At 36.9% G+C, this 13,449-nt stretch overlaps 1 protein-coding gene across 1 annotated transcript in view; it reads left to right on the top strand.

The window, feature by feature from the left end:
* Positions 1 to 12,310, top strand: part of CAAP1 (caspase activity and apoptosis inhibitor 1) — a 77,577-nt gene extending 65,267 nt beyond the window's left edge. Inside the window, exon 6 of the mRNA XM_040238125.1 lies at positions 10,885 to 12,310. Coding sequence (XP_040094059.1) covers positions 10,885 to 11,231 — 347 coding nt within the window. The 3' untranslated portion in view covers positions 11,232 to 12,310. The remainder of the gene's footprint in view (positions 1 to 10,884) is intronic.
* Positions 12,311 to 13,449: the final 1,139 nt, after the last annotated feature.

Consider the following 13,449-nt stretch of genomic DNA (forward strand, 5'->3'; position numbering starts at 1 on the left):
AACAATACCCATACATTGTATATATTCTTACATTTGTTTTCTTAAAAAATGCATTTTGCTAATATTTTCTTATAAGTTTGCCCTGTCTTATAATTTTATCTGTAGTCTATATTTTCTTTCTCAGAGGTCTCACATTTTCTCACATTTTTTTCCCTTTGTGGAGTCTCTGTCTTGTGCTTTACTTAGGAAGGACTGATGTTTGTTACTTTCACCCTCAGTTAATTTACAATTTTTAGCTATTATTTTTAAATATCCTCTCTTCTGTCACTTCAGTGGATTCTTGATACGGAAGGGGATTAGAAATGTGTGCCCAATTTGCCATCTTTAGCAGAAATTCAGACAGATATTTAATTATTCCATGTACTAGGGTTTGTCTCTTGGCTTAATTTAATAACTCATTATCAAAAAGTTTCACAGGCATGTAGTCACTCTTAACATTAGATACAGTTTCATTTTATGCATTAAAAGTATTCTGGTAAGTTGAATTATTTGCACATGGAATATTACAGGCCCTATCAAGATGTAAAGCAAAGGAGAAAAGGAGAGATAAAAGCATCTGAATGCAGAGATGCAGAAAAGGAAAAGAAGAAATAGAAATAAGAAGAGATAAGAGATAAGAAAGCCTTCCTCAGTGACCAATGCAAAGAAATAGAGGAAAACAACAGAATGGGGAAGACTAGAGATCTCTTCAAGAAAATTAGACATACCAAGGGAACATTTCACACTAAGATGGGATTGATAAAGGACAGAAATGGTATGGACCTAACAGAAGCAGAAGCTATTAAGAAGAGGTGGCAAGAATACACAGAAGAATTGTACAAAAAAAGATCTTAAAGACCAAGATAATCACGATGGTGTGATCATTCACCTAGAGCCAGACATCCTAGAACGTGAAGTCAAGTGGGCCTTAGAAAGTATCACTATGAACAAAGCTAGTGGAGGTGATGGAATTCCAGTTGAGCTGTTTCAAATCCTACAAGATGATGCTGTGAAAGTGCTGCACTCAATATGCCAGCAAATTTAGAAAACTCAGCATTGGCCACAGGACTGGAAAAGGTCAGTTTTCATTCCAATCCCAAAGAAAGGCAATGCCAAAGAATGCTCAAACTACCACACAATTGCACTCATCTCACATGCTAGTAAAGTAATACTCAAAATTCTCCAAGCCAGGCTTCAGCAATATGTGAATCGTGAACTTCCAGATGTTCAAGCCGGTTTTGGAAAAGGCAGAGGAACCAGAGATCAAATTGCCAACATCCACTGGATCATCGAAAAAGCAAGAGAGATCCAGAAAAACATCTATTTCTGCTTTATTGACTATGCCAAAGCCTTTGACTGTGTGGATCACAATAAACTGTGGAAAATTCTTCAAGAGATGGGAATACCAGACCACCTAACCTGCCTCTTGAGAAACCTGAATACAGGTCAGGAAGCAACAGTTAGAACTAGACATGGAACAACAGACTGGTTCCAAATAGGAAAAAGAGTATGTCAAGGCTGTATATTGTCACCCTGCTTATTTAACGTACATGCAGAGTACATCATGAGAAAGGCAGGGCTGGAAGAAGCACAAGCTGGAATCAAGATTGCCGGGAGAAATATCAATAACCTCAGATATGCAGATGACACCACCCTTATGGCAGAAAGTGAAGAGGAACTAAAAGTCTCTTGATGAAAGTGGAGAGTGAAAAAGTTGGCTTAAAGCTCAACATTCAGAAAATGAAGATCATGGCATCTGGTCCCATCACTTCATGGGAAATAGATGGGGAAACAGTAGAAACAGTGTCAGACTTTATTTTGGGGGGCTCCAAAATCACTGTAGATGGTGACTGCACCCATGAAATTAAAAGATGCTTATTCCTTGGAAGGAAACTTATGACCAACCTAGATAGCATATTGAAAAGCAGAGACATTACTTTGCCAACAAAGGTCTGTCTAGTCAAGGCTATGGTTTTCCCAGTGGTCATGTATGGATTTGAGAGTTGGACTGTGAAGAAAGCTGAGTGCTGAAGAATTGATGGCTTTGAACTGTGGTGTTGGAGAAGACTCTTGAGAGTCCCTTGGACTGCAAGGAGATCCAACCAGTCCATTCTATAGGAGATCAGCCCTGGGATTTCTTTGATAGGAATGATGCTAAAGCTAAAACTCCAGTACTTTGGCCACCTCATGCAAAGAGTTGACTCATTGGAAAAGACTCTGATGCTGGGAGGGATTAGGGGCAGGAGGAGAAGGGGACGACAGAGGATGAGATGGCTGGATGGCATCACTGACTCGATGGACGAGAGTCTGAGTGAACTCAGAGTTGGTGATGGACAGGGAGGTCTGGTGTGCTGCAATTCATGGGGTCGCAAATAGTCAGACACAACTGAGCGACTGAACTGAACTGATCAAGGTGTAAACATGCTAGCATAACTTAACGGAGAAGGCAATGGCACCCCACTCCAGTACTCTTGCCTGGAAAATCCCATGGACGGAGGAGCCTGGTGGGCTGCAGTCCATGGGGTCGCTAAGAGTCTGACACGACTGAGTAACTTCACTTTCACTTTTCACTTTCATGCTTTGGAGAAGGAAATGGCAACCCACTCCAGTGTTCTTGCCAGGAGAATCCCAGGGATGGGGGAGTCTGGTGGGCTGCCGTCTGTGGGGTTGCACAGAGTCAGACATGACTGAAGTGACTTAGCAGCAGCATAACTTAAAATGTTTTTTAATTTTTATTACTCAAAATGTTTAAAAACTCTTCTATGTTTGTTTACTTTCATTGGCTAATTAAAACTTTTATTATAATAGAAAGCAAATCTAAAACAAAAAATATTTTCCTTTATCTAGCTTAGGGAATCTCTGTAGCTCTCAAGTATTGAGAATTGTTACAGATGATAATAAAAATACAAGTATTGTATATTAGCTTTTTTTATTATGTAGTATGTTTCCTTTTTAAAATACTGACATTTTAAATGGATGGGTCTTTCATAGTTGTAATTTTTCTCCTTGTCAGTAAAATATTTAGAGTGGTAGGTGTTTTATTTAGTTGCCAAATATTTTTCCCTTTATGGTTTTATCCCATATTTGTGGTGTTGTTGTTGTTCAATTGCAAAGTTCTGCCTGACTCTTTGTGACCCTATGGACTGCAGCACGCCAGGCTTCCCCGTCCTTCACCATCTCCCAGATTTTGCTTAAACTCATGTCCATTGAGGGCTTCCCTGATAGCTCAGTTAGTAAAGAATCCACCTGCACTGTGGGAGACCTGGGTGCAATCCCTGGGTTGGGAAGATCCCCTGGAGAAGGGAAAGGCTACCCACTCGTTTCCTGGCCTGGAGAATTCCATGGACTGTATAGTTCATGGGGTCAAAAAGAGTTGGTACAGAGTTTGACTAGAGTATGAATCAAGTTGGTAGCAAAGAAGATAGCAGGAAAACAAAAGAAAAGTTGAACATACACAGATCGGAAGAAAATGGAATAGAATTTATATTTGTGAGTAGTTGGCTAGGGAATTAACCATAAGAGATGAATGCTCAATAAGTCCTTGAACTCTTTATTGCTTTTTCCTTGAAAAATATCAATATTTTAACTCTTTGTCTTCCTATAACTTTTGCTTAGCCAAGTTCTTAAACTCTTTTGTCCTTTCCCTTGGATTATTTGGTTCATTTCTTCAATTATATTGCTTTTCTCTAAAATTCTCTAAATGGTATTTAGTATTTTAGGGGCCACCTATGTTACTAGATTATATAAAGAAGCAGAATTAATGTAGTTAATTCTGTAATGTCTCTTGTTTCTTTATATATATTATTTAAAGTTTTAATTTTTATATATTTAAAAGTATTTTTATTATATTATATATATATATTTTTTAAGTATTTTTATTTATTTGGCTGCACCAAGTCTTAGTGTTTATTTATTTGACCATGATGTGTCTAAGTTGCAGAATGCAGGATCTAGTTCCCTGAGCAGGGATCGAACCTAGTTCCCTGCATTGAGAATGAGGGGTTTTAGCCACTGGACCACCAGGGAAGTCCCTCTTTGTGTATATTTTAAAGTTACTTTGTTTTATTTAAAAAATTTTTAATTTTATTGGAATGTAGTGGATTTATAGTTGTTTTAGTTTCAGGTGTACAGCAAATGGACTCAGTTATGCATATATGTATTTACATATGTTCATTCCTTTTTAGATTCTTTTTCATTTAGGTTATCACAGAATGTTGAGTAGAGTTTCCTCTGCTATACAGTAGGTCCTTGTTGGTTATCTGTCTTATATATGGTAGTGTATGTATGTTCATTCCAAGCTCCTCATTTATCTCTCTCCTCCAAGTTTTCCCTTTAGTGACCATCTGCTTGTTTTGATGTATGTAAGTCTTTTTCTGTGTTGTAAGTCAGTTCATTTGTATCTTTTTTTAAGAATTAGAATCCACACATGAGTGATACTGTATGATATTTATCTTTCTTTCTCTGACTTACTTCACTTAGTATGATAATCTCTAGGTCCATCCAGTCAGTTCAGTTCATTGGTTCAGTTGTGTCTGACTCTGCAACCCCACGGACTACAGCACATCAGGCCTCCCTGTCTATCCCCAGCTCCTGGAGTTTACTCAGATTCATGTCCATTAGTCTGTGATGCCATCCCACCGTCTCATCCTCTTTCATCCCCTTCTCCTTCTGCCTTCAATCTTTCCCAGCATCAGGGTCTTTTCCAATGATTCAGTTCTTCACATCAGGTGGCCAAAGTATTGGAGCTTCAGCATCAGTGAATATTCAGGACTGATTTCCTTTAGGATGGACTGGTTGGATCTCCTTGCAGTCCAAGGGACTCTCAAGAGTCTTCTCCAGCACCACAGTTCAAAAGCATCAATTCTTTGGCATGCAGCTTTCTTTATAGTCCAGCTATAGTTCAACTTTCTTTATAGTCCATCCATATATGACTACTGGAAAACCATACTTTGACTAGATGGACCTTTGTTGACAAAGTAATGTCTCTGCTTTTTAATATGCTATCTAGGTTGGTCATAACTTTTCTTCCAAGGAGCATCTTTTAATTTCATGGCTGCAGTCACCATGTGCAATGATTTTGGAGCCCCCCAAAATAAAATCTGACAGTGTTTCCACTGTTTCCCCATCTATTTGCCATGAAGTGATGGGACCAGATGCCATAATCTTAGTTCTCTGAATGTTGAGTTTTAAGCCAACTTTTTAACTCTCTTCTTTCACTTTCATCAAGAGGCTCTTTAGTTCTTTCTCACTTTCTGCCATAAGGGTGGTGTCATCTGCATATCTGAGGTTATTGATATTTCTCCCGGCTATCTTGATTCCAGCTTGTGCTTCCTCCAGCCCAGCTTTTCTCATGATGTATTCTTCATATAAGTTAAATAAGCAGGGTGACAATATACAGCCTTGATGTACTCCTTTGTGATTTGGAACCAGTCTGTTGTTCCATGTCCAGTTCTAACTGTTGCTTCCTGACCGACATACAGATTCTCAAGAGGCAGGCCAGATGGTCTGGTATTCCCATCTCTTGAAGAATTTTCCACAGTTTGTTGTGGTTCACACAGTCAAAGGCTTTGGTGTAGTCAATAAAGCAGAAGTAGATGTTTTTCTGAAACTCTCTTGCTTTTTTGATGATCCAACAGATGCTTGCAATTTGATCTCTGGTTCCTCTGCCTTTTCTAAATCCAGCTTGAACATCTGGAAGTTCATGGTTCACGTACTGTTGAAACCTGGCTTGGAGAATTTTGAGCATTACTTTACTATCATGTGAGATGAGTGCAATTATGCGGTAGTTTGAGCATTCTTTGGCATTGCCTTTCTTTGGCATTGGGATGAAAACTGACCTTTTCCAGTCCTGTGGCCAATGCTGAGTTTTCCAAATTTGCTGGCATAATGAGTGCAGCACTTTCACAGCATCATCTTTCAGGACTTGAAATAGCTCCACTGGAATTCCGTCACCTCCACTAGCTTTGTTCATAGTGATGCTTTCTAAGGCCCACTTGACTTCACATTCCAGGATGTCTGGCTCGAGGTTGATGATCACACCTTCATGATTATCTAGGTTGTGAAATTCTTTTTTGTATAGTTCTTCTGTGTATTCTTGCCATCTCTTCTTAATATCTTCTGCTTCTGTTAGGTCCATACTATTTCTGTCCTTTATTGTGCCCATCTTTGTATGAAATGTTCCCTTGGTATCTTTAATTTTGTTGGAGAGATCTCTAGACTTTTCCATTCTGTTGTTTTCCTCTATTTCTTTGCACTGATCACTGAGGAAGGCTTTTTTTTCTCTCTCCTTGCTATTCTTTGGAACTCTGCATTCAGATGCTTATATCTTTTCTTTTCTCCTTTGCCTTTTGCTTCTGTTCTATTCACAGCTATTTGTAAGGCCTCCTCAGATAGCCATTTTGCCTTTTTGCATTTCTTTTCCTTGGGGATGGTTTTGATCCCTGCCTCCTGTACACTGTCATGAACCTTCGTCCATAGTTCTTCAGGCACTGTGTCTATCAGATATAATCCGTTGAATCTATTTGTCACTTGCACTGTATAATTGTAAGGAGTTTGATTTAGGTCATACCTGAATGGTCTAATGGTTTTCCCTACTTTCTTCAATTTAAGTCTGAATGTGGCAATAAGGAGTTCATGATCTGAGTCACAGTCAGCTCCTGGTCTTGTTTTTGCTGACTGTATAGAGCTTCTCCATCTTTGGCTGCAAAGAATATAATCAGTCTGATTTTGGTATTGACCATCTGGTGATGTCCATGTGTAGAGTCTTCTCTTGTGTTGTTGGAAGAGGGTGTTTGCTTTGACCAGTGCATTCTCTTGGCAAAACTCATATTAGCCTTTTCCCTTCTTCGTATTGTACTCCAAGGCCAGATTTGCTTGTTACTCCAGGTATTTCTTGAGTTCCTACTTTTGCATTCCAGCCCCCTGTAATGAAAATGACATCTTTTTTTGGTGTTATCCATGTTGCTGCAAATAATGTTGTTTCATTCTTTGTTACGGCTGAGCAGTATTATGTTGTATATATGGACCATGTTTAAGTTAGTTATTTTGCTGCTTTATGACTTCAGTAATTGGTCTAATTTTATGCTTGCTCTCTTCCCCCAGCCATTTTTTGTAGTAATGTTTTTAACAGTAATAGTGTGAATTCTTAATATTTTAAATTAGATTTGTATTATTTTACCTCAAACCCCTATGTCTTTTATTTTTCTTGGTGGATTTCAATGACCTTACTTTAGCATCATGAATACATTGAAACTATTTTTATTTCTCTTAGAGGAGTACAAATAATTTCCCTGAGATTGTTTAGTTACCCTCAGACTCCTAAGTGCATATAAAAGCTTGAAAATGCTCCTTTGTAGAATTCTCTTAAAATTTAAATGGGTACTCACTCCCCTGAACACACTTGTGCACAGATGTGCGTGTGTGTGCATGCACACTCACACACTTACTTTCACAGATGCAGAGTGGGGGTGCAGAAGGACAGAACCATAACTGCACTGATATTTTGAGGACTTAGAATAAGGCATATTAGGTTAAGGTTTGGAGAAGGAAATGGCAGCCCACTCCAGTGTTCTTGCCTGGAGAATCCCAGGGACGGGGGAGCTTGGTGGGCTGCTGTCTGTGGGGTTGCACAGAGTCGGACACGACAGAAGCGACTTAGCAGCAGTAGCAGCAGGTTAAGGTTACTGTTTTAGAAAGAGTGTACAAGTTTTCCCCTTCTGATTGGAGGATCATAATTGGTAACAAAAGACCCTACAGTTTTCTGATACTGAGGATGAGAGTAAATTATCTTTGAAAATGTATTCTTATGTTTGCAGACTGTATCTTAAAAATGAGCCAGTAGAATGAAGAAAATTAAGAACTAGTGAAACAACAGAAGTATGATCTTAGACCTTTAAATAGTTTGTCAGGTTACGTTGTACAAGTCACTTATCTTGTTGTCACATTTGTGAAGTGAGGTACTTTTGCTGAATTATTTCAAGTACAGATTCTACAAAGCTTTGGCCTCTACAGTGCAGGTGTAATGGGCAGATGGGACTTATGAATGCTTTTACCTATACTGTGCTACAGAGAACTCAGTCACTTGGATTTCGATAATTTTAAATGTAAACAGAGAACAGCAAATTCATAGAAGACTGTTTCTTCTTCAAGTACTATGTATACTACTGTTTCTGATTTTTAAAAAAAAGTAAAGCAAGCTCCACCTCTGCTCTCTAAAAACATTTGAAACAAACCCATAGAAAATATAAATGAGAAAAGTTTTTCATCAAGATTTTTCTCCTTTGAAACATTGGGAGTGTGTGTATAAACATTTTGATCCTGAATCTCTAGTGCTGATAACTTTATGAACTTGTTGTTTAGTCCATTAAGTCGTGTCTCTTTTGCGACCCCATGGACTCTAGCCCACTAAGGCTCCTCTGTCCATGGGATTTCCCAGGCGAGAAGACTGAGTGGGTTGCCATTTCCTCCTTTTGGGGATCTTAAGTTTATGGCAGAGGAGCTCTTTAGCTGTGGCTGCTTTTTGAGTAGCTTATATAAGTAGGCTTAAAGAGTGATCTGAATTAAGTGAGAGTATATAGCTCAGTAGATCTTAGCCATTTCCAAAGTGTTTGAAAGAGGGGGAAAAAAGGATGAACATAATAGACCTTCACTTAGAAATATTTTTACATACTCACATATATCTCTGTAGTCTCTTTTGAGAGCAAATACAGGCTGATGATTTGCCATGAAAACATCTACAGGACCTACTAAAATAGATTCTCCACTTTTTTAATGAAAATATCTAAGTTTCACTCATTCATTTATTTAGATTCAAAGCAAACTGATTTCATAAAAATGCAGCTGCTTCAACATTTGTGATTTAATGTATAAGAGATTCCATAGTTGTTGATTAATTATACATTGATCCCTAAGGTAATATGTGAACTTCAATTATAATGCCTGAACTTTGTAAATGTATTTCTTTTCACTAGAAAGCTGTTGGCAATAAAGAGTTTTTGGTCAAAATTTTTTAGTAGAGCAGGATTTACTGACTTGTTACTTATTTTTCATTGGCTACTTTCATTGGCTAGTAGGAAATTCTTTTGGATTATTATTCAGCTGATAAATATATTAAGTGAAATATAAGTGATACCTGAATCTTATGGGGAGCAAAAAGGAAAACAGTTTAAAATATTGCCATTTTCTATATTTTTGTATATGCAGCTTACTGTGTAAAATTAGGCTTTTGGGACATCCTAAGACAATCTACCTTAATTTTTACAGGAGAGAACCTCTGAGAAGGTAAGGGATTTTCCCCAGATTATATGATTAAAAGCAGAGTAAGGGTTAGAATTCAGGTATTCCAACTTTGAGACTCTCCCTTTCTCCCCAGTCATCCATTACATTCTGCTCTTCATTCATTATTAGGCAACAACTTTTAGCCTGAAAAAACAATCACATTTTTCTAAAAGCTTATATTTTAAAATCTTTTAGACAGGCTGCATATTTTCACTCAGAATCAGTGACTACAGATTTAGAATTCTAGAGTAAAGCCTGTTAGGCATGAAAATTAACTTTGAGACTATGAACAACTTAGCAGCACTTTTTTTTTCTTAAATTTGTTTTGTCTCACATTAGAATACTTAGATGTAAAGCATTATTTATTTATACAAAAGGCTATTTCATTTTTTTCTGTAGCTATTAATATTTTTTGCTCTGGAGAGATATATAAAATATTCTTTGGCATTAAATGATTAAAATTGGAACTTTTTGTTTACAAGTTCTGTTTGTGGACACATAATTTGTTAGCTCATTTTCTACTTTAATATTGGAATGGGAGTAGTTTTTGAATAATTAGGATGTAGGAGAATCAGTTAAGGTCAGTAAATAATTTACTTTAAAATCTGTGGAGTAGAATTTTTACACGTTATATTAGAATTTTCCATCTGTCAGTCTATGTTTTGTAAATGTTTTCCCTACCACAGGAAAATTAACAAAGCTAACAATTGGGGGATCATTATTTTCTTTTTAAAAGACATATCAGGAATTTAAAATATAAATAAATTGGAGGTATAGAGGAGCACTCAAAGTTGTAACTAACTTGTGGACTTTAGTAATGGTCCAGGACCATAGTGGTTGAGGGCTACAATCTGTGTTTATATGTATGTTCCTAGCCTCAGTTACAGAAGCCTTATAACAAATGCGTTTTTAAAAAATTATGGCTTACTAACTTCATTAATTAAAATCCTATTGATGAAAGTTATTTTATCTTAGAAAGTAGCCTTAGGCATTCTCCTTTAATTTATTGATTCAGAACAAAGTGTTTGAAAAAGCATATGAAAAGCTTTGGAATACCTGCAATGCACATGGTGTCCAGCTTACTGGTGATATTTTTCTGTTTTTACAGTTTATAAGGCAGAGTACTTTAAACTTCTTTTTGAGTGGAGTTTTGCTTCGGTAATAAGCAGTATTCTGTCCAAAGGGTGTCAGCATTTTGTAATGTCAAGGCTTCACTGTGGTCTAAAGTGGTACATTTTAATTTGGAAAGTTGGTCAGGGACATCCATATGATGGTATACATTTCCCAATGCTTCCATGTTCTACTAAATTGGGATGAAAAATACATTAAGATTTACATTAAATTAGATGTTTTCAAAGTTGATGGGGGAATTCCCTGGCAGTCCAGAGGTTAGGGCTCAGTGCTTTCACTGCCAGGGCCTGAATTTGATCCCTGGTCAGAAAATTAAGATTCTTCTGGTTAAAAAAAAAAAAAAGGTTGAGGAGTCAGGGGAAAAGGGTTTGGGATGAGGCTTATGAAATGTGGGAGGTGGGGGAGGTCAAAGCAGCCCTTACTTTATAAATAGAAGGGAAATTTTGATCAGAACCTTTAGGTCACATGATTCTTTCCCTTTTTGTGTGTGTGTTACAGGCAAAGGGGAAGATAGCGATGTACTCAGTATAAATGCAGACGCTTATGACAGCGACATAGAAGGCCCCTGTAATGAAGAAGCAGCTGCTCCTGAAGTCCCAGAAAATACAGTCCAGAGTGAAGCTGGTCAGATAGATGACCTGGAGAAAGACATTGAGAAAAGCGTGAATGAGATTCTGGGACTTGCAGAGTCCAGTCCAAAGGAGCCCAAAGCCGCCACCCTGACTGTTCCTCCGCCGGAAGATGTTCAGCCTTCCGCACAGCAGCTGGAGCTGCTCGAACTTGAAATGAGAGCCAGAGCTATTAAAGCCCTGATGAAAGCTGGTGATATAAAAAAGCCAGCCTAGTTTATTTAAGTTGTGTCTGAATATTGGATGTGTTTGAACAATGCCACACTATATAATTTTGTATCTAATGTTTATTTGGGGGTCTTACCTGATATTTCTCATATAACTCTTACTAGATAAACTCATCTTAGGTCTAAAATACATGTTATTGTTGTTGTTACTTTTGTATTATGTAGTTGTTTTTTGAATTCATGACACATATCATTGGGTACTTTAGATACTTTGTTAGATGAGTATTTAGTATTTCTGCAAATTAATGTCTGAAAACCCATTAGCTAAAAAGTCATGATATTTTTTCCTTTATTTTGAAATATTTTGGCATCAAACCAAAAAGTTTATGAAAGATTGACCAAGCATGTTGCCTTCAGGCTATCTATATTTTGCAATAGAATAAATTATTGCTCCTAGGTATATTAACAATTTAAGTTGAGTTATATTTATATGTACTTTTAAAATATGGACCATTTTGAAGATGACTTTTATGGGTATGGACTTAGTAAAAGCTGAACAACATTTTTGTTACAAGGCGGAGATTCAAAATGGCTGAGCAAAGCTTTTTTATAAAAAAGGAAAAAAAAGGACTTAGTTTAAAGCATTTTTTAACAATGTCGAATTAATTGTCCAACTTTAATTCCAGCAGACAAACCATTCTAACAGGTATTTGATACTGTCGAACCCTTAGTTCAGTTTTTTTCCTTCAATAAAAAGGGCACACATTTTCATTTACATTCCAGGCAGTTAGGAGAAGGAGACTATTTTATTGTACAGGCTTTCATCTGATGTTTTTGCTTGAACATCTTATGTGCTATAATTCCATGAATTAAAAATCATTAAGACTATCATTCTGGATCTGAGGACTTTTGATAGATTTCCAAAAATGAATTTAATTTCAGGAAGTTTTGATAAGTGGATGTAATAATTAATCTAATTTTGTATAGTTTTTGTAAATAGATTAACATGCTGCCACAATTATGAATGCTTTTTGTCCCATCACTAATTGTAGCTGTTTGATACCAAAATAAATTTAGGTAGAGACTCTTAACTTAAAATAAATTTTTTTTTTTTTTGTAAAATATAAATCTGAAACTGTTGTTTTTATATTTGCTAACAAATATATTTATAAGGCATGTTCTGTTAGTGTTGTGGGAGGATTTTCCTTATACACAGAAGAACTTAGAGGGATTGTGTCTTTTTAGCTGGCTTAATTATATATAAATTTTAGAGAATCTCTTATGGAAATAGTACGTGGGCTTCCCTGATAGCTCAGTTGGTAACCTGCCTACAATGCAGGAGACCCCAGTTCAATTCCTGGGTCGGGAAGATCCGCTGGAGAAGGGGTAGGCTACCCACTCCAGTATTCTTGGACTTCCGTTGTGATTCAGCTGCTAAAGAATCTGCCTGCAGTGTGAAAAACCTGGGTTCGATCCCTGGGTTGGGAAGATCCACTAGAGAAGGGAAAAGCTACCCATTCCAGTATTCTGGCCCAGAGGATTCCATGGATTGTATAGTCCATGGGGTCACAGTCAGACACGACTGAGTGACTTTCACTTTCTTTTTCACTTATGGAAATAATATATATGAAACACTGGAGTAGCAGTTACAAATTCATTTTTGTTGTTCCTGAACATGCCTTTAAATAATCCTGTCATTTCTTTTTTCTTGCTGAATTTTTGTAATGAAGTACAGAGGCCTGTATCATTTGAAATACTTCTCTTAGGCTGATAAACATGGGTATGATTTAAATAGTTCTTATAGTTACTGCTTCAAGATGAAAAAAATCAGTTTCTATTTCTACTTACACTAAAAGTTAAAATGATAACAAAGTAGTGCAGAATAAACTTTATTGCTACTTACTAATCATGAGATGCAGGAGATGACTTGTGTGTGATCGAACACAGAGGAGGAGAAAGAGGTCTGAGTGCCTTGTAGCTGATTCAAGTCACCACCTTCATGAAGCATTGTGTGCCTGCTGTATTCACTGTGCAGAATGCTTTAGAGTACATTTGACTAGAGTTGGGTGTATGTGAGGAAGAATGAGTTGAACACATTAGGCTACTTAGATTACTACCTTGGAAAATCAACTCTTTTTTTTGTAATGTTAAAAGACATGAGAGGTTTTTGCAAATGAGTGGCTTTAGAGAATAGGAATAAGGTTATTTTAGAAATGCCTAAGTAATGAGAAAATACCATATATTGATCTGATGCTGTCATTTAATCA

The sequence above is a fragment of the Oryx dammah genome, unplaced genomic scaffold, assembly GCF_014754425.2.
Source record: "Oryx dammah isolate SB20612 unplaced genomic scaffold, SCBI_Odam_1.1 HiC_scaffold_1, whole genome shotgun sequence".
Classification (NCBI taxonomy): domain Eukaryota; kingdom Metazoa; phylum Chordata; class Mammalia; order Artiodactyla; family Bovidae; genus Oryx; species Oryx dammah.